Genomic DNA, 26,737 nt, shown 5'->3' with positions numbered 1-26,737 from the left:
CCGATCCATACGGCTTTCTACCGCCTACCGCACTCAGCGGTTTCATCTGATGAGCGCTGTCAGAGCCTCTTGTTGCTCTCTGCTTGGCTCAGTCCTGGAAGACCACTCAAGACAATTTACACTAAAAGATAAAAGGGAACATTATACAGTAACTGTGCCTCAGAGGAGAAGAGGTCTTATGATCCCCAATGACGCTGATGATCACATAACAGTGTGTGTTACCCTGTCCTGTGACTCCTTATCACTGTGTCTGTGCAGGAATATCGCCAGGAGTTTATCGCCCACTGGAAGGCACAGGGCCTGGACGCTCTGCTCTGTCCTATTTTGGGGCCTGCTTTATCCATCGGATACCCTGGAAAACTGTCAAGTATGTGACATTACTGTCTGGCCTCATGCCACCCTAACTTGCCTTGTACAATGTGAGCCACCAGCTGCTGCTTATATCAGATACCGTCCCTGTAAATCCCCACAGGGCATCGATACAGAGGCTGGAACTCTGGGGGTTAATCATGGCACACTGACTGTTTAAGAGACATTAGCAAGTAGTAATCTAGACTGTAATATAAGTAGTAATCATTCTACTGGCTCGTGTAATATATTGTGTGTCCCAGTCAAGTTAATATGAACAGTGTGTGTGTGTGTGTGTGTGTGTGTGTGTGTGTGTGTGTGTGTGTGTATATATGTATGTATGTATATGTGTGTGTGTGTGTGTGTGTATATATGTATGTATGTATATGTGTGTGTGTGTGTATATATGTGTGTATGTATATGTGTGTGTATATATGTGTGTATGTATATGTGTGTGTGTGTATATATATATATATATATATATATATATAATCAGCTGTTTCATTAGTGAGTTTTCTGAATACATTTTAAGAATAAATAATTGAAATAAGCTGCGTAACAATGTGAAAAACGGGTACAATTGAGCAGCTGTCATGTGATTTACGTCATGTAAATTAGCTTGTGGGGCCAAACGATATCAGTGCAGATGTCGTCTTTTAATATGGGGACATTGAAGGCAGCGAGGAAGAGAATAGGGAATTTGCAGGTAATTTTCCATATGTTTGTCTGGGATGTGTTCGGGATACCAGCGGTCATGTGACTGATGTCAGAATCCTGACACCTCTCAAAAGACTGGCTCTGGGAACACCGACAGCCGACATCCCGAGGTTAGGGGTTATAGTTAGCCACTACGGGAGGGTATGGTTAGGCACTTGGGGGAGGGGGGGGGGTTAGCCATAGTCGACACCCACCGAGGGTTAGCCGTAGCCACCAACCCCGGGGGGGTTAGGGTAGGGGAGGGTTACAATGCGTACCCTCTCTGGTGTCAGGATGTGGCGGCCGGTCATGTGACCGCTGGCATCCCGACCACCAGTATTACATAACGGACCCATTTGCCTGTGTCACACTAAGGAAATAAAAGCGAGTCAGGAGAGTAAGATTTCACAATAACTCCTCTGAAAGCATACTGTAGGCTAAGTATGATCGCTACATACAGTAAATAGGTATGACATCTACACCAACCGTACTGCCTATGGTTGCTATAGCATTACTGCTTTACAGCACTGAGGGCTTTAGCTCAATTTCCACCACAGCCCCTAACTGTGTAGAGTTTGTATATTCTCCCTGCACTTGCGTGGGTTTCCTCCGGGTGCTCAGGCTTACTCCCACAATCCAAAAATATACTGTTAGGTTAATTGGCTTCTGACAGAAATTAACCCTAGTGTGTATGTGGCAGGGAATATAGATTGTACTTTCTAAGCGGTTTTTTGGGGAAAAAATGTTAAATGGTTAATAAATAGATTTTCGGTTGACCGAGGTGCTGCTTCACAAAAAAATAAGTTTCATTTTCTGCAAAGAGAAGAGTCTAGCAACTGCTGTGCACTAGTTTGATTTAAAAAAAAAAAAAAAAAACTTTTTATTTTTATTTTATTTTTTACACATGACGTTTCTTAGACCTTTTTACTATTTGTGAGCTAATATTGTATTTTAAAATTTTTGTTTATTAGTATTTTATACCTGACATTGCTCCTGGTGTTACTTGGTATTGCTTCCTGGTCCCAGTATCCTTTCTGTGGGTTTGGGCCGCCTCTATATGGCTGCCATGTTGTTACCAGAGCACCATGGGCGGATGGGCGTCATGCACATCTGGACCGTCACACCCATGGTCTACTGCCACAGAAGCTATCTGCAGCTGGACATTGTCTGGGGCAGGGTGCAACACATTCAGGGGTGAGTGAGTAGATGTGGCTTACTAGTTTATAGGGGTGGGTCAGGCAAGCAGAATTTTATTTCTCGACCCAGTATGCGCACCAAAGTGCTAACCAAATTTTTATCACCAGTCGATTTTATTATGTAGATAAAAACAACATAATATAATAATTAAAAAAAAAAATTACATGGAATGTGCATGCAACAATAATGTTTATCACCAGAGCGAAACTCTGGTGCATCATTAGCTAGATCTCAATGAGTGAGAGGTTACAGGTGGCGTGAGTCCGGTTTCAGGTGATGTGGTCATGTGAGCCAGAGGTGGGAGGAACCAGAAGTTATTACAATGCTCTCTGCCTAAATCAGGGTCAAAATTCTGTCAGTTCTTGGTCAATGTCATTGAACGCAAGCTGCACATTCGGTTAGTAATGTTTATTTTGGATGTCCATTCCACAGACGTTCCAGTCCCTTTAATATTCGAAGTTGAACTCCTTGGGTTACTTTCTAAATAAATTGCAAAGCGTTTAGTGCTGTAAAAATGTGAGACATAATGGGAAACACAGATTGGCAATGCTATAAGTAAGTACAGGAATCTGGGTAGGACCTTCAACTTGACCGTATAGATACATCCTATACACAAAATGTAAAGGTGACTACAAACATATAAATCAGATTTAATTTGGGAAAGGAATTGAGGAAAGTTAACCTGGAACAATTGGAAATAATATCTACTATTTATTTTACCAGGGATTTCTATATGTTTATGTGGCAATTAAAGGGGAAATCCTGTTCCAAGGAAATGTTTTTCTCATCTGAATTGTAATCATCTATGAAGGTGATTTACTAAAAGGTGGCTTGTGTGGGTCTTTCGACCTCCCAAATATTCAGTGGTTTGATTCTTGAACCACCATTGCTCTGTGGCATATAGAAATGACCAAACTGCTGACAGTTTCACCCTTTGAAAGATGTGACAAGTGTATAAATGTAAATATAGCAAAGTTATTAATTTCATTCGTAGTAGTAGTACAGGTTGAGTATCCCTTATCCAAAATGCTTGGGACCAGAGGTATTTTGGATATGGGATTTTTCCGTATTTTGGAATAATTGCATACCATAATGAGATATCATTGCTATAGGACCTAAATCTAAGCACAGAAGGCATTTATGTTACATATAGTCCTTATACACACAGCCTGAAGGTAATTTTAGCCAATATTTTTTATAATTTTGTGCATTAAACAAAGTGTGTCTACATTCACACAATTCATTTATGTTCCATATGTACCTTATACACACAGCCTGAAGGTCATTTAATACAATATTTTTAATAACTGTGTATTAAACAAAGTTTGCGTACATTGAGCCATCAAAAAACAAAGGTTTCACTATCTCACTCTCACTCAAAAAAGTCCGTATTTCGGAATATTCCGTATTTCAGAATATTTGGATATGGGATACTCAACCTGTATTCGTTTTAGTAGTATTTTTATTATTTATATAGTGCCGCCATATTCAGTAGCTCTGTATAGAGACAGGGATATGACCAAATACATTGTTTTCCAGGTGCTGTGTCATACACAATTCTGTACAATCTGTTGGACTTCCCGGCTGGGGTGCTGCCTGTTACCAAGGTGAGCAGCGAGGATGAGGAGGCACTGAAGAAGTACGAGGGTCACCACAAGGACCCCTGGGACAGGTTACTTAAGAAGGCAAGTGACATTTTTTTTTTTTTTGAATATTAAATTTTTATTGAGTTTTCATACAAATTACAATTACATTTAAATTGGTAAATGAAATCAATAGGGGGGAGAAGACATGTACACAACAAAACTAATAAAGACAAGGGGGAGGAAGGGTATATATCAGGGAAATCTTAATACAACAATGAAATCAGAGTATAATGAAGGGGAGGAGGTCTGCATCACGTAGCAAGTTAAGGTCCAGTATGGACCGGGGAGCGAAGCACAGAAAGGTCAGGTAGGTCAGTCGGGGTACCAGATACACCCATTTGGCCTTATCTCTCCTTATATAGGGACCATTTACACCATTTCTTCTTCATCCACTAGGGGTCACTGGAGTACTCTTGGGATATGGACGGTGTTAGCAAGGACAGGGCACTGAATATTCAAATTTCAGTAACTCTCCTCCCCTCCATACTCCCAGAATACCTCAGTGTTTTTTCGGTGGTCACATGGATAGGAGTACAAAGTGTGGAGCTCCTCCACATATTCTACTTTTAGATTGTTTTATTTTTCTTTTTTATACTTTTTTCTATTTACAATCCTTTCCCAGCTTACACAAAAGCTATGGGTCCAGGATTACAGACGCTGCTGCGTGCAGCTCTTGGCGTGTCGGGCCTCACAAAGGAGCCCCCTCACAGCCACAAGCAGCTCAGCTAACAACAGCTGAGACTGCAGAAAGGACTGGACGGAGTTTGCTGGAAGAAGCCCCGTCAGAGCCCAAGTACATCAGCTGAGGCTGCAGAACGGAGCTTGCTGGAGAAGCCCCGTCAGAGCACAGGAACCCAGGTATTTATGACCGGGGCGGCCAGCTCACGCTGCCGCCCCGCCGTGTGGGGGGACTGCTATGTGCGTCGCCCGAGGCCCGCTGCTCCGTCCCCGCCACCGCTGATAACAGCTCCCCGCCGCCGCTCCCTTACTCCCGTCGCCGCTCAGTGGGACGCGCTGGACGGCTGATACAAGCGCCGTGGTCAGCGCTCCCTGCCTGTTGTGCACTGTAACGGCCGGAGGCTCCGTCGCTTAGGGGAAGGAAACTGCTCACTCAGACCGCGGACAGCGTTCACTGCTGCCGCGGTCTGTCTCAATAACGGCCGGCAGCACAGCGTAACAGTACCAGCGCTCCCTGCACACGCTAAGGGGGTAGCAGGGGGGGGGGGATGCCGGCGCCTCTGATCACTCAGACCGCGGACAGTGCTCCACCGGATGGCGCAGGGGTGTTGGTGGGAATTTTTGGATCAGGTTTCTTATGGTCTGGCTACGTGCACTGCACTTTGGCCATATACACATTTTCGCAATTTTACTGAGGTGGAATTGGTCTGTCTTTGTCTATTTATTTGTCTGGTTACATAAAAACGCTTCTGAGGAAGAACCCAGCAGGGTTCGAAATGCATTAAGCGGTGTGGCTTTTTCTTTTTACCTGGTGGACTGAGGTATCGGACTGATCCTGAACTTGTTCCTTAGGAGTATCCGGAACTCTGTGGGCCTTTTTGGATCGATGAGTATACAGCCATCTCTATCACCAGTGTTACTTACATGCTTTTAATTTTCTTGTGTTTGTGAGTGCATCTATTTTATTAAAAAATCCTTCCCTTTGAATGGGAGTCTGGACTATTGCTTCGCCTTTTTCTGTTTCAGCCTAAAGCTCAGGTGGATATCAGAAGAACTCAGTAGAAATATTTACCTTCAAGCTAAAGACTCATATACGCCTTTAATCCATTGACACATTGTGAGTGTGGTATATAAAAAACCCTTTGGTATTTTTTGAATTGGATGTCTGCACTATTGTGTTATTATTTTCTTGCAGTTCAGACTATCCATTGTATGGTGAAACCTGAGAAATTAATGTTCTTCCCATAAAGAAACAAAAGGGAAGTAATACTCCTTTATTATATGTGACCATTTATGACATAATCTGCGCAATTCATACACCTATCTATTTTGTAAATGGTTACATAATAAGTAAGTCACCAGCAAAAACGAACAAGTTGTTTCACTGCAATGTCTGTACCAGTGGGTTCCCTGAGAGTTCTACCACATGCACAGTATATTTTATACTCCCATTTCATCTCCGATTTTGAAAAGATAGTTCTCATTTGCCTTATAAATGCCCAGTTTCTGCTATGTTGCAATCCTGACGATTCTATGCCAGGCCTAACTGCGCAAGATGAATATGAGAGCAGTCAGATAGTGTGGGTGCGTCAGTCTCTGAAGTTTACAGGGACTGAAGAGGCTCTGACAATTTATACGGTGGTCTTTACTAGACGACAGATCTCCAGCGTGTTTCTTTTTTTTTTTCCGGAATCTCTAAATAAGATGTTAATAGGATCCTGATACACAGGTTTCTAAACCTCGCCGATTTAGGTCTAGTTACCCGTTTCCAGAGTCAGTGACATCTCCATGGGAGCTATGCTAGAGTCGCTGTATACAGCAGCAGGGGTGTTGCTTCGACCGTGTTTGGTTGGCATTTGGGTAATTACGGCGCTGCTTGTCTGGATAACAGGACTCAGGTCCGCCCTACAAAACGTCCACCTTATGCTTCTCGCTGATCAAATCTGCGAAGCTGCTGATTATCTATGTACAGCTTCTACGGACGTCTGACTAGTCAGTTCTCGCCTTTCAGCGTCACTCGTTGTGGCACGACAAGCGCTCTGGCTGCGTCCTTTGCAGGCGGAGGCAAAGGTCGAGAGAAGAATAGAAGCATTACCTTATGCGAAGGTTGTTTGGTCCTGATTTGGACAAAGGTATTTTTCACGGAAATACTCTGGACCAGTGTTCGAATCCTTTAGACCTCAGCCCTTTCGAGGCCGTGGTAGAGGAACAGCCATGCCTGGTAGACGAGGTCGAGGACGTGGTTTTCAACAAACCAACACCAGTCGTCCGGACGCTACGGTCACCGACAAGCCAGTGGCATGACGGGCTCCCAGCCCATCTCGGTTCTCCAGTTGTGGGAGCACGCCTTCAGACGTTTCATTTGGCGTGGTTCCAGACATCCACAGATGGGCGGATCCGCAATTTAGTGTTAAAAGATAAGAGTTCGACTGTCTACCGCCTCTGCGGTTTTTCAAGACAGGACTGCCTGTGTCGGACAACAAGAGGGCGGTTCGGCAAATTGCCATTCAGTCTCTGCTGGATTCAGCAGTTTTGATTCCGGTCCCTGTACACCAACAAGGTCAGGGTTATTATTCCGGTCTGTTTGTGATACCAAAGCCGGATGGCTCGGTCAGGCCAATATTGAATACTTACTACAGATTCAAGATCGAATCTCTGCGGACAGTACTTTCAGGTTTAGAGCCACAGGAATTCATGATTGCGCTGGATCTCGAGGATGCGTACTTACACATTCCGATTTGGCCACCTCATCAGAGGTTCTTGCATTTTGCGATACGGCAGATCCATTATCAGTTTCAGGCTCTACTGTTTGCCCTCTCGTCGGCGCTTAGGGTATTCACCAAAGTGATGTCTGTTATGATGGCTCATCTCATGTCCCTGGAAGTGATAATAGTTCCGTACTTGGACGATCTGCTCATCAAAGCTCCGTCTCACCAAATGCGCCTTCAACATGCGTTGCTGACGTACAATGTGCTGGTTCAGCACGGTTGGATTGTCATCTTCAAGAACTCACATCGTATTCCGTCTCAACGACTTCAGTTCCTAGGGATGATTCTCGATACGGTAGATCAAAGAATTTGCCTACCAGAACAGAAAGTACAGACTATTCGTCATCTGGTACGATTAGTGCTCAGGCCTCGGTACATTTGTGCATTCGCCTGTTAGGCACAATGGTGGCGGCTTTCAAAGCGCTTGTGTTCGGAAGATTTCACTCACGTCCTTTTCAACTGCATGTGCTCGCACAGTGGTCGGGCTCGCATCTGCAGATTCACTAGAGGGTGAGGTTGTCTCCACGGGCCAGAGTTTCTCTACAATGGTGGCTCCAAGTACACAATCTAACCGCAGGAAAACGGTTCGGCGTCTGGGATTGGATAGTTCTAACGACAGACGCGAGTCTCAGAGGTTGGGGAGCTGTAGTTCAAAATTGTCAGCTCCAGGGTCTCTGGGCGGATCATGAAAGATTGCTGTCTATAAATGTCCTAGAACTCCGGCCAATTTACAATGCGCTACGACAAGCAGTGCACATGCTTCGGTTTCAGACTGTCCAAGTGCAGTCAGACAACGCAACGGCGGTCGCGTACATCAACAAACAAGGAGGAACGAGAAGCCGCATGGCCATGCGGGAAGTAGCTTGAATCCTCAATTGGGCCGAGCATCACCAAGTGATATTGTCGGTAGTGTTCATTCCGGGAATGGACAACTGGGAGGCGGATTATCTCAGCCATCGGGATTTTCATCCAGGAGAATGGGTATTAAATCCAGAAGGGTTTCACATGTTGGTCCAGAGGTGGGGTTACCCTCAAGTGGACCTGATGGCATCTCGCCACAATCACAAACGCCCCAGTATGTGTCCAGAACGCGAGATCCAAAGGCAGTGGCAGTGGATGCTCTCACGATTGCGTGGCCGTACAGCCTCGTGTATCTGTTTCCACCGTTTCCGCTGCTCCCTCTGTTGCTAAAACGGATCAAACGAGAGTCCGCCACAGTCATACTAGTGGCGCTTCATTGGCCTCGGAGAGCTTGGTTCTCGGATCTTCACAGGCTACTCGCAGACGATCCTTGGCCGCTCCCGCCACGTCCGGACCTGTTATACCAGAGTCCATTCCTTTACCCCGATTTACCGCGGCTGCGTTTGACGGGGTGGCTGTTGAGACCGCCCTCTTAAGAAGAGAGGGCATTCCATCAACCATGTTACGTGCTAGTAAGCCAGTTACGGCAGCTCATTATTACAGGATTTGGCGTGCCTATGTAGGTTGGTGTGACGCTCGGATGTTTCCGACGTCATCTTTCAAGTTATCCCGTCTTTTGTTGTTTTTACAGACGGGGTTAGATGGAGGACTGCGTTTATCTACACTAAAGGTGCAGGTATCTGTTTTGTCAATTTACTTTCAAAGATGATTGGCTCTATTGCCGTCTGTACACACCTTTCTGCAAGGTGTCCTCAGAGTACAGCCTCCATTCATTCCACCTTCAGCGCCATGGGACTTGAATCTGGTTTTAGATTTTTTAGTCTTCATATTTTGAACCCTTACAACAAGTGGATATTAAGTTTCTCACTTGGAAAACAATTTTTCTCCTAGCCTTAGCTTCAGCAAGGCGTGTTTCAGATTGGGTGCCTTGTTATGCAAGCCACCGTCTTTGGTGTTTCATGATGACAGAGCGGAATTGCGGACGAATCCCGCTTTCTTACCAAAGGTAGTGTCATCTTTTCACATCAATCAACCAATAGCAGTTCCTGTGTTAACAGACGATTCTGGAACTTTGGATGTGGTACGCGCCCTACGCGTTTCTGTATCCCGACCGTCTACAGTTCGTGAGACGGATACGTTATTTGTTCTCTATGATGCTGCCAAGATGGGTTGGACAGCTTCTAAGCAGACCTTATCCAGATGGATAAAACTGACCATACGTCAGGCTTACCTTCAGGCTAGGTTACAGCCGCCTACATCGGTAACAGCTCATTCCACACGTTCTGAGGGAACTTCAGGGGCAGCTGGTCGTGGAGCTTCTACGACGCAGCTTTGCCGTGCGGCTACATGGTCATCAGTGCACACGTTTGTGCGCTTTTACAAGTTTGATACGTTTGCGGCATCAGCATCTAGCTTTGGCCGCTTAGTGTTACAGGTGCCAAACAGCTTCTCGCCCACAGGGGAAGCTTTGGTACGTCCCAAGAGTACTCCAGTGACCCCTAGTGGATGAAAAAGAAAATAGGATTTTGGTACTTACCAGGTAAATCCTTTTCTTTGAATCCATAGGGGGCACTGGACGCCCACCCAGAGCAGTTTTACCTGGTTGTGGTAAGTTCAGTGGATATTATGGTAACACATTCTCACCGATTTATCGGTTATGGTGTCAACTGGTTAGTTGTCAGTTACGTTATGTGTCAACTTTATTGTTTTCCGTTATGTTATAATGTTATAGGTAATTCTCCATTGTTCATCCTCTCTATCCTGTTCGCCTCAGGAAAAAACACTGAGGTATTCTGGGAGTATGGAGGGGAGGAGAGTTACTGAAATTTGAATATTCAGTGCCCTGTCCTTGCTAACACCGTCCATATCCCAAGAGTACTCCAGTGCCCCCTATGGATTCAAAGAAAAGGATTTACCTGGTAAGTACCAAAATCCTATTTTCTTACTAATAGCGGTAGTCCCTGAAGAATAAGTGCCCTCTGCTGTTTCAAAAACATAATGTTGATGGACTCTATGTTCTATCATCGATAAATTGGGGACGACCGCCGACTTCCATTTGGAGGCAATGGCGGCCTTAGAAGCTATGAGAATCTGGCCTAAAAGATATCTATCACAACTAGACATCTCACCATAGTAATAGTGAAAGAGTGCCAAAAGGGGGTCAGGTGTAAGGACTACTCCTAATACGTGGGAAATGAAAAGAAACACCTCCCTCCAGAGCGACCGGATTGCCGGACATAACCAAAAAATAGGAAGGATATCTCCCACCATCCCACAGTTCCTCCAGCAACTAGCGGAGACATCAGACCAAATCTTGTGCAAACGTTCCGGTGTAAAATATACCCTATGGACCAATTTATAATACATTTCACAGTGATTTACACATTTAGAAATTTTAAAGCAAGATTTAAAGACAACTTTCCAGATATCTTCGGTGAAGACGCAGGGAGGTCTTTTTCCCATTTAGTCTGTGAGGGGAATACCCCATGACGGGACTCAGTCACAAGATGTCGGTACCATCTGGAGATGCCACCCCTATTACCGCTAGGCACTAGAAGAGACATCAGTAATTTAGGGAGACCAGTATGGAGGACTCGGTTGGGAGAGCAGCTTTGAAGCCAATGCCTCATTTGCAGATATTTATGAAAATCTTGTTTAGGTACCTGAAATTGTTCCTGGAGTAGGGAAAAGGGGACTAAAACACCGTCTCGGAGGACATCCTTTAGGGTGGAGAGACCCATGTCCCGCCAATGGTGTAAGTGCAAATCTGGGATCAATAGGGCTATAGCGTGGAGAGACAATTGGGGGGAGGGCAGAGCGCCAGCAGGGAGAGATTTAAGTATGGTTCTCCATGCCAACAACGTTGCTTGGACCGCGGAACATTCAGCAACTCTAGCAGGGATTGAAATGTTAGGCAACCAGAACAAGTCTGGCAGTGTAAAGGGGGATACAGCATTCTGTTCTAAGGATACCCATGGTTTAGGAGTGTCCTGGGTGAACCAATCTCTGGCCTGGGCGAGTAAACAAGCACTATGGTATCTCTCTAAATCTGGATATGCAACTCCACCGGCACACTTTGGAGCAATTAAAGTGGATTTCGCTATTCTCGGCTTTGTGCCCCCCCATACATAGTTGGTTAATAATTGGTTAAACCTATTACAAATATCTTTAGGGAAGGTCCTGGGGATGGTACGGAAAAGGTACATCAATTTAGGTAAGAGAACCATCTTCGCAGCTGCCACTCGTCCAACCCAGGAAACCTCCTGCATCATCCAGTCTTTAATAAATAGTTCAAATGCCCGAAAGAGTGGGTCGTAGTTACACCCCATTAAATCCCGCCTCCTAGATATATGTACACCCAAATATTTAAGCGATCTGAGTTGCCACGCGTACTTGTAATCATTCTTTAGACGTCTAAGAGCATTATCAGAAATATTCAGAGGGAGGGCCTCAGTCTTAGTAGTGTTCAGCTTGTAGTAGGAGACCGCTGCATAAGAGTCTAAGAGGGAGTGTAAATGTGGTAAGGACGATTCAGGCTCTCTAAGGCATACTAAAATATCGTCAGCAAAAAGACAGATTTTATGGGGCATCCCTCCTACCACTGGACCAACGGTCTAACACCCTAATCCATTCCGCCAGAGGCTCAACAGCCAGAACAAAGATGAGGGGTGATAGGTGGCAACCCTGACGAGTCCCATTAGTAATATTGAATGTAGAGGAATTGCAACCATTGGTGAAAACCGAAGCCGAGGGTGAGGAATACAGAGCCAAAATGGAGTCGAGTATCCTACCCGCAAATCCAAAACAGCCCAGGGTAGCCCGTAAATAGTCCCAGTGGAGCCTATCGAATGCTTTTTCTGCATTCAGAGAAAGGAGCAAGAGAGGTTCGTCTCGGGCCTGGCAGCGTTCAATCAAATTAAATTAATAACCCTGCGTGTGTTATCTGACGCTTGCCGGCCCAAAACAAAACCCACCTGGTCAGGGTTGATCAAGCTAGGCAAGAGAGGGGATATCCTATTTGCAACCATCTTAGCGAACAATTTAAGGTCAGTGTTCAGCAATGCTATTGGACGATAATTCTGGACCACTGTAGGAGATTTACCCGGCTTAGGGATGGTAACTATCCGGGCCTCTAACATCTCCTTCGGGAAACATGTGGAGTCAGAGGCTTCATTGAAAACTGACGTTAAAAGTGGGGCAAGGGTTGGTTTAAATGTTTTGTAAAAGTTAGAGGGGTACCCATCTGGGCCGGGGGCCTTATTTACTGGACAGGAATCTATGGCTGCTTCGACTTCTTCGAGTAACCAGGGTGAGCTAAGGGATTCACGAGTCTGAGAATCAATAGTGGGGAGCGACATCCCATCCAAAAACCCAGCAATATCTGCCAAAGTGGGCTGAGGGGTACCAGGGTCATCTCTAAGGTTATACAGCGAATAATATTCAGCAAACGCATTAGCTATCTCAACTGGATCGGTTACTTTAACTCCCGAAGATGTATGGATAGCATGTATGCGTTCCTTGGCTCTACGCCCCCTCAGTTTACGCGCCAGCAAACGTCCCGCTCTGTTACCAAGCCTATAGTATTGTTGATTAAGCCGCTGCAAATTGCGGTGAACTTCAGTTAAGGCAAATGTATTCACCTTTTCACGGGCAGCAAGGAGTTGCTTAAAGAGGGCTTTATTATCAGGGCTAATTTTATGCGCAGATTCCAGTCGGGCAGCCTCTCTTTCGGCCGAGGCGTATCTGCTTCTATACTCACGTTTGAGTCTAGCCGCTATTTGGATTGCAGAGCCTCTAACCACGGCTTTCAGAGAACACCAATGGGTGAAAACGGATGTATCCTTGGGGCAATTAGTAGCCAGATATAAATCTAGAGATTGCTGGATGGCCTGGCGAGCCTCAGGGCGGGCAAGAAGGCACGGACCCAGTCTCCAGGGGCCATGGGGGACCACCCTCTTACTGGTATCCCAAACTACAACAAGTGGCGAGTGATCTGACCAAGACATAGGTAATATGTCCACCTTACTTATAGCCGCTAATGTCCACTTATCAGCTAATGCTAGGTCTATTCTAGAGTATGAGCTATGTACGTGGGAATAGAAAGTGTAATCCCGCTCTGCAGGGTGTTTGGCTCTCCATACATCATACAACGCATACTCCGCTAGCAGTTGACCAAATTTGCCTGAGGGATCCTGGGCCGGACTGCTACGAAGGGTTCGGGTTGGACGGGAACGATCCATAATGGGATCCAGCACCATGTTGAAGTCTCCAAGGATCAATAGGGCTTCCCTAGTATGTTCCTGGAGAATTCTACAAAAGGTTCTAAGAAATGAGATTTGTTTGGAATTAGGGGCGTAGCAAGAGACCAGAGTGGTCTCTACATTATCTAGCTGACCTACTAAGATTAAATATCTCCCGTCAGGGGGTTATATTTACTAAGGTCCCGATTTTGACCGGGATGGTGTTTTTTCTTCAAAGTGTCATCTCGGGAATTTACTAAACTCAAATCACGGCAGTGATGAGGGCATTCATATTTTTTTGGAACTCAAAGAAAAAAATTACGAATGAATACACCATCGGTCAAATACGCCTGAAATTTGGTAGAACTCGGTCATTTACTAAAAAGTGTAATTCACAAACACTGCCGGCAATAGCCAAACACTGCCGTGAAAAAATACAAATCGTAAAAAAGTGCTAAAATAAAACAGACCTGCTTTTTTTTACCGTGTTTTGATAAGCATGCACGGATCCATGAGATCCGTGCATGTTTATCAGTGGGAAGGGGTGGGAAAGTGTTAAATTTTTTGAAAAAAAATGCGTAGGGTCCCCCCTCCTAAGCAAAACCAGCCTCGGGCTCATTGAGTCGGTCCTGGTTGAAAAAATATGGGTAAAAAAGTGACAAGGGTTCCCCCATATTTAATCAACCAGCACCGGGCTCTGCACCTGGTCCTGGTTCAAAAAATACGGGGGACAAAAAGCGTAGGGGTCCCCCGTATTTCTGAAACCAGCACCGGGCTCCACTAGCCAGATACATAATGCCACAGCAGGGGGACACTTTTATATTGGTCCCTGCGGCCCTGGCATTACATACCCAACTAGTCACCCCTGGCCGGGGTACCCTGGAGGAGTGGGAACCCCTTAAATCAAGGGGTCCCCCCCTCCAGCCACCCAAGGGCCAGGGGTGAAGCTCGAGGCTGTCCCCCCCATCCAAGGGCGGCGGATGGGGGGCTGATAGCCTTTTTGACAAAATGTGAATATTGTTTTTAGTAGCAGTACTACAAGTCCCAGCAAGCCTCCCCCACAAGCTGGTACTTGGAGAACCACAAGTACCAGCATGTGGAGGAAAACCGGGCCCGCTGGTACCTGTCATACTACTACTAAAAAAATACCCCAATAAAAACAGGAGACACACACCTTGAAAGTAAAAGTTTATTACATACATCCACACCCCAAAACATACATACTTACCTATATTCACACGAGGGTCGGTCCTCTTCTCCATGTAGAATCCATGGGGTACCTGTAGGAAAAATTATACTCACATAATCCAGTGTAGATCGGTCCTCTTCAGGTTCTATTTGTAATCCACGTACTTTGCAAAATAAAAAAACAGACACCCGACCACGCACTGAAAGGGGCCCCATGTTTTCACATGGGACCCCTTTCCCCGACTGCCAGGAACCCCCCCTGACTTCTGTCTAAGAGGGTTCCTTCAGCCAGTCAGGGAGCGCCACGTCGTGGCACCCTCCTGATTGGCTGTGTGCTCCTGTAGTGTCTGTCGGGCAGCACACGGCAGTGATACAATGTAGCGCCTATGCGCTCCATTGTATCCAATGGTGGTAACTTTGTGGTCAGCGGTGAGGTTACTTTCGGTCAACCGCTGACCACAAAGTTCCCACCATTGGTTACAATGGAGCGCATAGGCGCTACATTGTATCACTGCCGTGTGCTGCCTGACAGACACTACAGGAGCACACAGCCAATCAGGAGGGTGCCACGACGTGGCGCTCCCTGATTGGCTGAAGGAACCCTCTTAGACAGAAGTCAGGGGGGGTTCCTGGCAGTCGGGGAAAGGGGTCCCATGTGAAAACATGGGGCCCCTTTCAGTGCGTGGTCGGGTATCCGTTTTTTTATTTTGCAAAGTACGTGGATTACAAATAGAACAGAAGAGGACCGATCTACACTGGATTATGTGAGTATAATTTTTCCTACAGGTACCCCATGGATTCTACATGGAGAAGAGGACCGACCCTCGTGTGAACATAGGTAAGTATGTATGTTTGGTGGTGTGGATGTATGTAATAAACTTTTACTTTCAAGGTGTGTGTCTCCTGTTTTTATTGGGGTATTTTTTTAGTAGTAGTACTACAGGTACCAGCGGGCCCGGTTTTCCTCCGCATGCTGGTACTTGTGGTTCTCCAAGTACCAGCTTGCAGGGGAGGCTTGCTGGGACTTGTAGTACTGCTACTAAAAACAATATTCACATTTTGTCAAAAAGGCTATCAGCCCCCCATCCGCCGCCCTTGGATGGGGGGGACAGCCTCGGGTTTCACCCCTGGCCCTTGGGTGGCTGGAGGGGGGGGACCCCTTGATTTAAGGGGTTCCCACTCCTCCAGGGTACCCCGGCCAGGGGTGACTAGTTGGGTATGTAATGCCAGGGCCGCAGGGACCAAAATAAAAGTGTCCCCCGGCTGTGGCATTATGTATCTGGCTAGTGGAGCCCGGTGCTGGTTTCAGAAATACGGGGGACCCCTACGCTTTTTGTCCCCCGTATTTTTGGAACCAGGACCAGGCACAGAGCCCGGTGCTGGTTGATTAAATATAGGGGAACCCGTGTCACTTTTTCCCCCATATTTTTTCAACCAGGACCGGCTCAATGAGCCCGAGGCTGGTTTTGCTTAGGAGGGGGGACCCCACGCATTTTTTATTTTTATTTTTAACAATGTTTTTTTTTTTTTTTAATTGTTTATTTTAATTTTCAGGTTATAAATATCACAACAGCTCCCCACCACACGTGGGGTGAGCTGCTTCGTGTAACAATATACTACCAGAAGCAGAGATATAACCGTAATACAAAGAACATGCGGTTCCCAACATGCGAAAAGAGAAAAGAAAAAAAAAATAGAATAAGAGCTATTAACCATACATTTGTTAGAACGAGAAACAGCAATGAATTATGCTACGTGGTGAACAGAGGCTATTCAGTCGTTTGGGAACCGGAGATTAGACTCGTAACTATAGCAATATAATGAAAAACACTAAAGAGAGAGAGCATGAAGAGAGAGAAGGGAAGACGGGAAAAGACGGGGGGGGGGGGATAGAATAGGGGGGGGGGGAGAAGAGACAGGGTTGGAGGCACCGCCGGCGCGCCCCCGCAGTCCGCTGACCTCGTACAGGGCGCTAGTACAAAACGGGAAAGTGCTACTTGAGGAACACGAAGAGGTCAATTTAAGGGTAAGCCTATATCTACTCGTCAGGTAAGGAGGTTACAGAGATCATAGTAGGAGAGCCATCGAGCCTCCGGGGGGATCGTATTCCACCTGCGGGAGCCTGAGAGTCGAACCATAGTTCCCAACTCAGGAGAAACTGGAAAGATCTATTATGAAGGTATGCAGTGATTTTTTTCCATGCTTGCGAGGTACCATACTTTGTTAATGACCTGTTTAATAGGGGGGGGGGGGCTCCCTCTGTTTCCATTGGAGGGCAATTGAACACCTAGCCGCGTTTAGAATCTGTGTCAGTAGTTTACCGGAGTTTGGAGGTGCGTTAGCAATGGGGAGGCCTAGCAGGAAGGACCAAGGGTCTTTTTTAACCTGGGTTTTGAGTACTGCGCTTAACAAGCGTGTGACTGCATCCCAAAATAGCATGATTTCAGGGCACGTCCACCATATGTGGAGGAAAGAGCCATGTCCGCCGCATCCTCTCCAGCACATGGGCGATGAGGAGGGAAACATTTTGTGGAGTCTAGAGGGGACAAAATACCACCTGTATAAGATTTTATATGCATTTTCCTTGATTAGGGTTGAGATAGAGGACTTCGCGACCGCAGTGAAGACATCCGACCAGTCATAGTCATCGGGCACCGGACCCAGGTCCCGTTCCCACTGGAGTATGAAAGCCGGGGTCGTCGTCTGGTCCCATGTCTGGAGAAGGGAATACAGTAGGGAGATGATTCCTCTAGCGAGCGGTTTGTGATAGCAGTAGGACTCCAGAGTGGTGAGAGGTTGGAGCGGGGACGAGTTCGATAGAGAAGTGACAAAATGTCTTAGCTGGAAATAGGTAAAAGGGTTCGCCTCCGGGAAGTCAAATTTCGTCATGATATCCGGTAAAGGTGCACAGGCGCCCTCGGAGAGCACGTCCAGAACAAAGCGGATATTCCGTTCCAACCATGGACGCGAGCGGGTCATAGACTGACCCGGGGTGAAAGAAGGGTTGTCCCACAAGGGAGTAAGCGCCGAGGGAGATGACAGCAGGTGAAAGTGACGTGTGCAATAGTCCCAGATCTGGCAAGTGAATTCTAGCACAGGGTGCAATTATAGATGAGGAGATCTAGTTCTAGGAGGGGATAGGAGTAGGGACGACAAAGATGGAACGTGACTAAGCGCCGTCTCCAGCTGGAGCCAGCGTATGGACTGCGTAGGGGCGAACCAGGTCACCGCTTGACTGAGATGGGTGGCCAAGTAGTAAAGACGGATATCTGGAAAGCCTCTACCTCCATCTTGTACTGATTTGCGCAGAGTAGAGAAACCTATCCTAGGGACCTTGTTTCTCCACACAAAGCGGAGCAACCATGAGTGGACTTGTGCTAAAACTAAGTCCGGAACTTTCACTGGCAGCGTCTGGAACATATAAAGTAGGCGGGGGACAATGTTCATTTTCAGAGCTACAATACGACCCAGCCAGGAGATAATTAGTGATTGCCATTTGTGGAGGTCGGCTTTAAGGTTTTTAAGCAATGGCGAGAAGTTTTCCTTATATAAGTCTCCGTATCGGCGCGTAATAAAGATCCCTAAGTAACGGATTTTAGAAGCGCACCAGGAGAATTTAAAGTTGTTTTGCATTTGGGACAGTTGGGGAGGGGGGATGTGGAAGGGGAGAGCTTCTGTTTTGGACCAATTAACTTTGTAGCCCGAAACATGGCCATATTCAGACAGGAGGTCAAACAGGTTCGGCAGAGATGTGTGCGGCGAGGAAAGCGATAGGAGGACATCATCTGCGAACAGAGAAATCTTGTAAACAGAGCCCCCCACCACCAGCCCTCCAATGTCGGGCGAGGCTCGTATACGGGCTGCTAATGGCTCTTTCACTAAAGCAAAGATCAGAGGCGAGAGTGGGCAGCCCTGTCTGGTACCGTTGGAGATGTCCAGAGGGTCCGATTGCACTCCATTCACAGATACTCTGGCGGAAGGGTTCGAGTACAAGGCCAGAATTCCCGTGAGGAATTCCCCCTGAAAGCCAAAATGAGCAAGAGTTTAGAACAAAAAGGGCCAGCCTATCCTGTAAAAACGCTTTCTCCACGTCCAGAGAAAGCAAAAGAGCAGGAGTGTGTGTGAGGTTGATGTGGTGAGCAAGGCTAACAACGCGCCTCGTGTTGTCTCGGGCTTGGCGGCCGGGGATAAATCCCACCTGATCATTATGGACAAGGTGGGGTAAGACACTATTCAATCGGAGGGCTAGGATTTTTTCGTATATCTTGATATCCGAATTAAGTAGCGAAATAGGTCTATAGTTAGCGCAATTGGATGCGTCTTTGCCGTCCTTGGGAATAACTATAATCTTAGCCTCCAGAGCCGATTTGGAGAAAGAAGCTCCCTGTAAAACAGCGTTGAAGAGGGATGAAAGGTGGGGCGTAAGCTGGGGGAGAAAAGTCTTGTAATAGGCGGCCGTAAAGCCGTCTGGGCCAGGCGCCTTGGTAAGTTTTAGGGACTTAACCACGGTGGCAATTTCTTCGTCAGAGATCCTTGAGTTTAATTCTGCAGCAGCCGATGAGCTCAGACAAGGCAATTGGCAGTGGGATAGGAAGGTACGAATAGCCCTAAGAAAGTCCGGGCTCGATTGAGTGGGCCCATGGGCATTGTACAACTTTTCGTAGAAGCGAGAGAAAGTTTCAGTGATACATTTGGGGTCAGCTGTTTTCTTGCCAGGGGAGGACTGCATAGATAAAACGTTGTTCCTTGCAAGTTTCGCCCGAAGCCTAGAGGCTAGTAGTCGATCAGCTTTATCCCCTTTTTCATAAAAGGACTGATTGAGCCATTTCAGGCTGGTTTCTACTTTCGCCGTCAGGAGCATGTTTAGTGCCCCCCTGGCCGTGGACAAGGACGAGAGATCTGCTTCGGACCCTGTTTTTTTGTGTTTCAGTGAGAGGGAAGCGACCAAGTCCGAGAGCTCCCGGATGCGTTTGGATCTGGTCCTCTTATTATAAGAGGAGGTACTGATCAAACATCCACGTATTACCGCCTTGTGGGCGTCCCATAATAACATAGGAGAAGCAGACGGGGATGTGTTTGTCTCAAAGTAGTGGGAGATTTCGGCGGCTATGTGGGCTTTCGTTTGGGGATTGAGAAGGAGTCTGTCGTTCAGCCTCCATACTGGGTGGCGAACGGGAGGATGTGGACCCGGGACGTCCACAGCAACCGGACCATGGTCTGACCACGTGCTAGGGTGGATGGTGGTGTCAAGGATACATTGAGCAGGCTCCGAGCTTAGAAATATCATGTCCAGTCTTGTGTAAACGTCATATATGGGGGAATAGTATGTGTAGTCCTTAGCATTTGGCTCTTTCACTATCCAAGCATCGAAGAGAAGGTGTCGTGATAGCAGGAGATTCAAAGCAGCTGCATTGCGCGAGGGAGAGGAACGCATAGATCTGGGCAGAGGTTTAGATCTGTCCAGGGCGCTATCTAGAGTCATATTAAAGTCCCCTCCCAAAACCACGTTACCGCGTCTGTGCAGGGCTAAGAGGCTATTTAGGGAGTGGAAGAAAGGGGCCTGAAGCTGATTTGGGGCATATACATTCAGGAAGGTATAGGGGGAGCCGTTTAACAACCCCACTAGCAGCAGGTATCTACCTTCAGGGTCCCTCCATATTTCAGAGGGGGTGAAGTCTAGGTGGCTAGCAAAGAGTATAGAGACCCCCTTTTTCTTGCGCATGGGGTCGCAAGCATGGAAAGTATGTGGAAAGGATTTTGACCTAAGTTCTGGATGTGATTTACCCGAGAAGTGGGTCTCTTGTAGAAATACAATGTCACCTCTAAGTTGTTTAAGGGACTGAAATAAGAGGGAACGTTTACGTGGGCTGTTCAAACCTTTCGTGTTCAGAGTAACTATTCTAAGAACCATGGTATAGGAGTGGAGCACTATTCATGCGGAAGCGCACCAGCGGAACCCCAGGGGAGAGAGGGGAAAGGAAAGGGGAGGAGACCAGAGAAAGAGGAGGAGAAAGAGTAAGAGAACAGAGGAAGAACAGGCATAGGTTAGTACCAGTAACTAGAAGACAGAGAAAATCCATTCTCATCAGTCGGACCCAAGGAAGAAATAGACCAGCAGGTCCAGTTCGTCCGACGTCGACCTCGGAGGTCGAGTGTGGGGTGGGTGAACCCGGCCGATCGGAGAGGAGACCGGGTCCCGTGTGTGAACAAAATCAATTTAAGTGTACATATTGCAGTTAGTAGGCAGAAGGAGCTACCGGGGAAGGGAAGAGGGGGGAGGGGGGGGGGGGGGAGGAGAGCATATATAAAGGAACTGAGGTTAAACATGCCATGGCAATCACAAAGCAACAGTAGTAACACTAGGACTAGTTTAAAGTAAGAAAAGAAGGCGCGGCCCAGTCGGGCCTCCCGGGTCAGGAGCCCACGCGGTCAGCCGCGAAGAACCCCTGCCCCGGGGGCCCGAGAAGGCCCACCCGCCATACATTCAACAAGGCAATAAACGGTAAACATTAGTTATATAGAGGACCTTGCACCGCATGGAAAACCCGGTGAGGCGCAACGAGTCCCCCTGAGGTCCGCTAAGAACCCGTGTGGGTATCAAGTCCCTGCGAGGCCATCAACATATGCTGAGTCATGTATCTGGTGAGGCACGTGATGCCGTTCCTACGGTGTTCCAATTTGGGGAAGGGGCTGCGGGGGGAGGGGAGGTGTTGACTGGGAGAGGGCGCTGAGAGGCGGCCGGAGGGCCGGAGATGTTCAATTGATGGAGTAGCTGTAGGGCCTCGTCAGGGGACCTGGCAGAGAGGAATTTGCCATCCGCCCTGACCTGGAGGGCAAAGGGAAAGCCCCATCTATATCTGATGTTATTGTCTCTCAGGGTTTTGGTTATGTCCTTTAGTTTCCTTCTTCTATTTAGCGTAACCGGTGACAGGTCCTGGAAAATCGAAAGATCGGAGCCTTCAAAAGAGGTGATCGGAGACCTCCGGGCTTTGGTGTAGACTTGGTCTTTAACAGCAAAGTACATCTCTTGGTGTTTTAGCGTCTTGAGATCTAGGGCGCAGAGCTCTGTGAGCCCTATCTAGGAGTAGCATGTCGTCCGGAACGGAGGGGGCAAGTGAGCGGAAGAGGCGGAGCAGGTAATCCATGAGGTGGGTTTGTTCAACCGTCTCGGGGACGTTACGGATTCGAAGGTTGTTCCGACGGCCTCTGTTGTCCAAATCTTCTTGTTTATCCGCTAGCAGCATAACATCTGTACGCATTTGCGTCATCTCCTGTTCCGATTCTTGTTGGAAGGCGATGAGCTCCTCTTGCTTTCTTTCAAGGGCATCAACTCTGGAGCCTAGGCTGTCCACATCAGTTTTCAGACCCGAGATAGCCTCCTGCACCTCCGCACGGATTGATTTTTTGATATTGCGCATTTCGGACAGGAGAAGGGCGACGTCCGCTTTTGTGGCGGGGGTAGAGGAAGAGTCATCTTCTGAGTCTTGGTCAGAGGGGGGTGGAGGTGAGGATGATTTCCGGGTGGAGGATGGAGTAGAATTCTTGAAGTAGCCCACCAGGTTATGGGCGTTCGTCTTTTTCCCCCCTTTAGGCATAGCGGCGGAGAGAGGTGAGGTAGATTGGTAGTCAACACCTGGGCAGGTATGGGGGAGCTCCTATAGCATTAGAATCACACACGGGATCGGGTGCATTACTTAGCGAGATCACATGGTAGGCGGTTCACAGAGGATGGCCCGGCAAGCCCGGCCGGGTGCGCTAAAACGTGTAGGTACACCCCTAAGCCCCAGCAAATTTGGGGTCTTCTGATGGCTGAGGTGTCTATTAGGGTCAGCTGTTGTACGTGTGGGTGTAAGGGGTAGCGCCTTGAGGGTGCCCCAAGTGGCACCGGTATTTATAAGCCCACGTTTTTTTTATCAGAACCCTGCTTGGGTGCAGCGTCACCTTCAATAGTGATTATTTAGGGGGGGGGGGGAGTATGCTCATGCAGGGGTGTTCTCCCAGCAGCAGTACTGTGAGCTTCACAACTGTTTAATATAAGGTTGTGTAGAGATGTTTATACCCAGGGGGACCCAGCAGGCATCCCTGGGGTCAGTGGGAGCTACTATGTTGCGCACCGCACACCCCGGAGACTCGCAGGAGATCCAGGGGAGAGCTGAGACCCCTCCAAGATGGCCGCTGGGCGTCCCTCAGCTCCGCCAAGCAGCACGGCTCACGGTGCGGTCTAAGTCAAGGGCAGCAGGGAGGCTTCCACGAGGGTGTGCAGCGGCGTGCTGAGTGCTCGGGAGCGACGGTATGGAGCCTGATCCGCGGCAATCGTGGGCCACGCCGGCCTGGCGCTAAAATCCAGGTCCCGGCTTGTAGGAAGCTACTAGGCTGCTATCCGCGGGAGCTCCAGGGTCTGTTCCTCGGTTCGCACCCGACTGCAGCAGGTTAGTCGAGAGGGGTAGGGGCAGCGATGAGAGAGGGGAAGGCTCCCCGATGCTGTGCCGGAGTGAACCCGCGAGAGGGGACTCACCCGCCGTACGGAGCCGCCGCCGTCAGCGCTTCTCGGGTCAGATATCAGCTGCCCGTTCACTGGAGGTCTCAGGCTTCGGGGAAACCGTTAGTTACCGCTTCGGAGTGTTTGTGTGCTCACCCAGGTTCCTCCTTCGGTCGGCCCGCACAGTCACGTCTCCAGGCGGGGGGAGGGGGGGGGGGGGGAGTCCCACTACGGTCCCGGCTTCTTGTGGAGGGGAAGGCCGCAACCTGCAGGAACCCTGAAAAGGGCTCCCCGGCTCTGCAGTCCAGACCCTCCAGTCCCAGGTGTACTAGGGAGTAGGTACACTGCGTTGTAGGCGTGTGTGAGCCCCCAAATCACTGTTTAAAGCCAGTAAAAAAAGCAGGGTCAGCAGGAGCTCACTGATTTCACCACCTCACAGCTCACAGGCCAGGCCACGCCCCCCTTTTTAGCAATGTTTTATTTTTTACGAAAGGTGCACAATGAAGCCCAGCACAGATCTCACAGATCCGGCCGAGATTCATTGTGTTAAAGTCGGCAGTGTTTTACAATTCACTCCCGTAAAACACTGCCAAAAAATACGAATGACATCGACATCGGTAAATACGAAAATGCAGAATACGACAGCTTAGTAAATTAGTCGTAATAAATTCAAAAATTTGCAAATGTACACTTTCAATGTCATTCGTGTTTGAACTTTAACCTCATTCGGAAAAATACGAATTTTAGTAAATATACCCCACGGTCTTCATATTTAGAGGACAGAACAAACGGGCAGTGTTGTGCTATAAGAAGAGCCACGCCAGCTTTCTTGGCGGGTCCATTTGTAGTATAGCAAAGGGGGTAACGTGAATTAGTGAACAGGGGGGGATTTTGGCTCTGAAAGTGTGTCTCCTGTACCGCTACCACATGTGCCTTAAGCTTATGAAAATAATTCAAGGCCACTCTTCGCTTTTGGGGAGAATTAAGCCCTTTGGCATTAATAGAGACTATATTCACCATATTCGGCTACAAATAGAGCTGATGACTCAGTTTACCAATTTCTGTTTTTAAGCTGATCTACCTGATTAGGGGGGGGAAACATATCAGAGAACATGAGGGAAGACATAAGAAAAAAAAAACTAAAAAAACTAAATTGATCTCCCTTGAGATCACAACCAGTCGCCATAATGTGGCGGCTGTGTAGGCTAAAGGAGGGATTAGTGGCATAACTCCCACCCGCCGCCATACTTTTATACTGTAAACTAAAGAACACAAGAACATCTTGATAATATGAGAGCAGATGAATGCACATGTGTGCAAACAAAACCTTAAGAGCAAATAAGGCGGAACAAAAATGCTCCAACATGGGAACAGAACATAGAAATCTAACATTAGAATCAGTCCAGCGACTCTTTCTGCATATCAAGCTCTTAAGCTATCCCAACAGGCCAACATTAATAGAAAACTGCTATGTCCAGGGAGGCGCCAGGCACAACGCCCAAAAGACAGGGCAACTAGTAAAGCAAAATATGTAATCAGTGAAATACTTCCGAAACATGGACACATCGCCCACTATACTGAGCGCCTCCCCCGACACACCACGGCCCTTCAGGCAGGGGTAAAGGTAATATTGACATAGCAAACCACTATATCTGGAGAGTCACTGGAGTCATAACAGTAGGAACATAGCAGCTATGTAAGCTGTCCGACCCAGAGCGGGCGTCCTCACTTCACCGAGGACCAGTCCTGCTGAAGTCGACGGGGGGAGGAGTCCGCAGAGGGTTCTGCAATATTCCACGATTTAAGCAATTTCGCTCCATCTGCAGTAGAAATAGAGACAGTAGAGCCATCTCGGGGAATCAGCAGCTTGGTAGGGAAACCCCAACGATATGGGATATCAGCCTTTCTGAGGGCCGCAGTGATCGGGTGAAATGATCGTCGTTTGTAGAAGGTGGCTGCAGACAAGTCACCGAAGAGTTGAAGTCCTTGAAGGGCTGAAGATGTGTCAGACGTCGGTCTTGATGCTTTCAGTAAGGCCTCTTTAACGTGAAAGTAGTGCATCTTCATTAATACGTCTCTAGGGGCATCGCCTGGGGCCGCTCTGGCCTTCGGCAACCGGTGTATTCGATCAATAAGGAAGTCTGCAGATGGAGACTTAGGTAATAGATCTTTAAATAGGGCCACAGCGTAATCGTGCAGACTGCTGTGTGACACCGACTCGGGGACTCCGCGCAATTTAAGATTGCTGCGACGCAATCTGTCCTCCAGATCTGTGACTTTGTCCCGCAAAAGCTTCACCTCCGCCTCTAATGCATCATGAGAGTCCAGTAGGCCGTTATGGGAACCCACGACTTCCTCCATTTTAGTTTCCAAATGGTCAGTGCGGCCACCCAGGTCATCTATAGATTGTTGGCGTGCCGTTAATGTGGTACAGAACTCAGCCTCCACCTCCTGCTTAAAGCGAGACAAAAGTAGCTTCATAGTGCCCACAGTGAGGGCCTCTCCATCTTCAACCCTGTCCAGGCTCGTAGCAGCTATAGATGTAGAAGGGGGCACCTCCAGGGAGGGAGGAGTCTGAGGGACTGCGTCTTTTGTAGAGGTCCCGGCGACTTTAGAGCCAGACATTTTCGGAGATGACTTGAAAAATGAAAGCTGCTGTGCAGGCTTTGACGGTTTGCTGCGTCTAGATGGCATAATAAGGCCCAGAGGAAGATAGCTCAATGGTTCCAAAAACGTAAGATGGAAAAATCTGAAGGCTCCACTGTCTCAGGGACTATCAAGACATCACGTAGATAATGGCAGGGGTTGGAGATAACTCTCGTATTACATTGGCATGAGCAGGGCTGACAGGGCTATGAGGCTAGCCATCCTCTTTTGCTCACAAAAGAAACACTGGGGGGAGCTCCGCTCCCCGAGCACCCCAGGGACACTCAGGTTAGAACAGCAGGCTATATAAGATCAGGGCCTCCCAAAGGAATATTATAACTTGAGGAAGAGGAATTCCCGGCAACTCCAGGTGCAGATATAGGGGTGTAGCCCATCCATAAGGAAGGATTCCAGCCAGAGGAGGGATGTGTCGGTAGGGCTGGGGACCGGGTCCGTCGTATTTGCCCCTACGTCTGTGTTGTTATGGGCTTCCACCCTCAGCCCCCGTATTTAATGTAAGATAGCTGAAGGCCGCAGGAGGCTGTATCGACTCGCAGAGGGGCAGGGGTGTTACGGTTCCTCCGAGTGTCCAAAGGTGAGCCGGTAGGGGGAAGGGGGGTCTTCGTCGCCCGCAGGGGGCAGTTCTCACCTCAGGGTGCGGGAAAGCGCTGTTGTCGGGTCCCAGGTATACGGGGGGCACCCGCAGCGAGAGCCGCTGAGCTCCTGACAGGCAGGGGGGGGGGGGGCGCGGTCGGGCCGGCGGTCCACCCGCAGCAGCGCGAGACGGGCGCCCGGCAAGAATTCACGGGGAGGAGATGGCGCAGTCACCTTGTTGGAGCCGGGGTAGCAAGCCGCGTTCACCCGGGGGCCGCCGGACGTCTCCTCCACGCTGCCGCTGAGTCTCTCCTTGTCGTTCTGCACCTAAGATGG

General features: G+C 48.2%; 1 protein-coding gene across 1 annotated transcript in view; it reads left to right on the top strand.

The window, feature by feature from the left end:
• LOC134957551 (vitamin D3 hydroxylase-associated protein-like) overlaps positions 1-26,737 on the top strand; it is a 119,721-nt gene that overhangs the window by 89,950 nt on the left and 3,034 nt on the right. Inside the window, exons 13-14 of the mRNA XM_063939533.1 lie at positions 259-367; positions 3,781-3,926. Of these exons, the coding sequence (XP_063795603.1) occupies positions 259-367; positions 3,781-3,926 (255 nt within the window). The remainder of the gene's footprint in view (positions 1-258; positions 368-3,780; positions 3,927-26,737) is intronic.

This window comes from Pseudophryne corroboree, chromosome 9, assembly GCF_028390025.1.
Source record: "Pseudophryne corroboree isolate aPseCor3 chromosome 9, aPseCor3.hap2, whole genome shotgun sequence".
Classification (NCBI taxonomy): domain Eukaryota; kingdom Metazoa; phylum Chordata; class Amphibia; order Anura; family Myobatrachidae; genus Pseudophryne; species Pseudophryne corroboree.
This window is presented reverse-complemented; position numbering and strand designations above follow the sequence as displayed.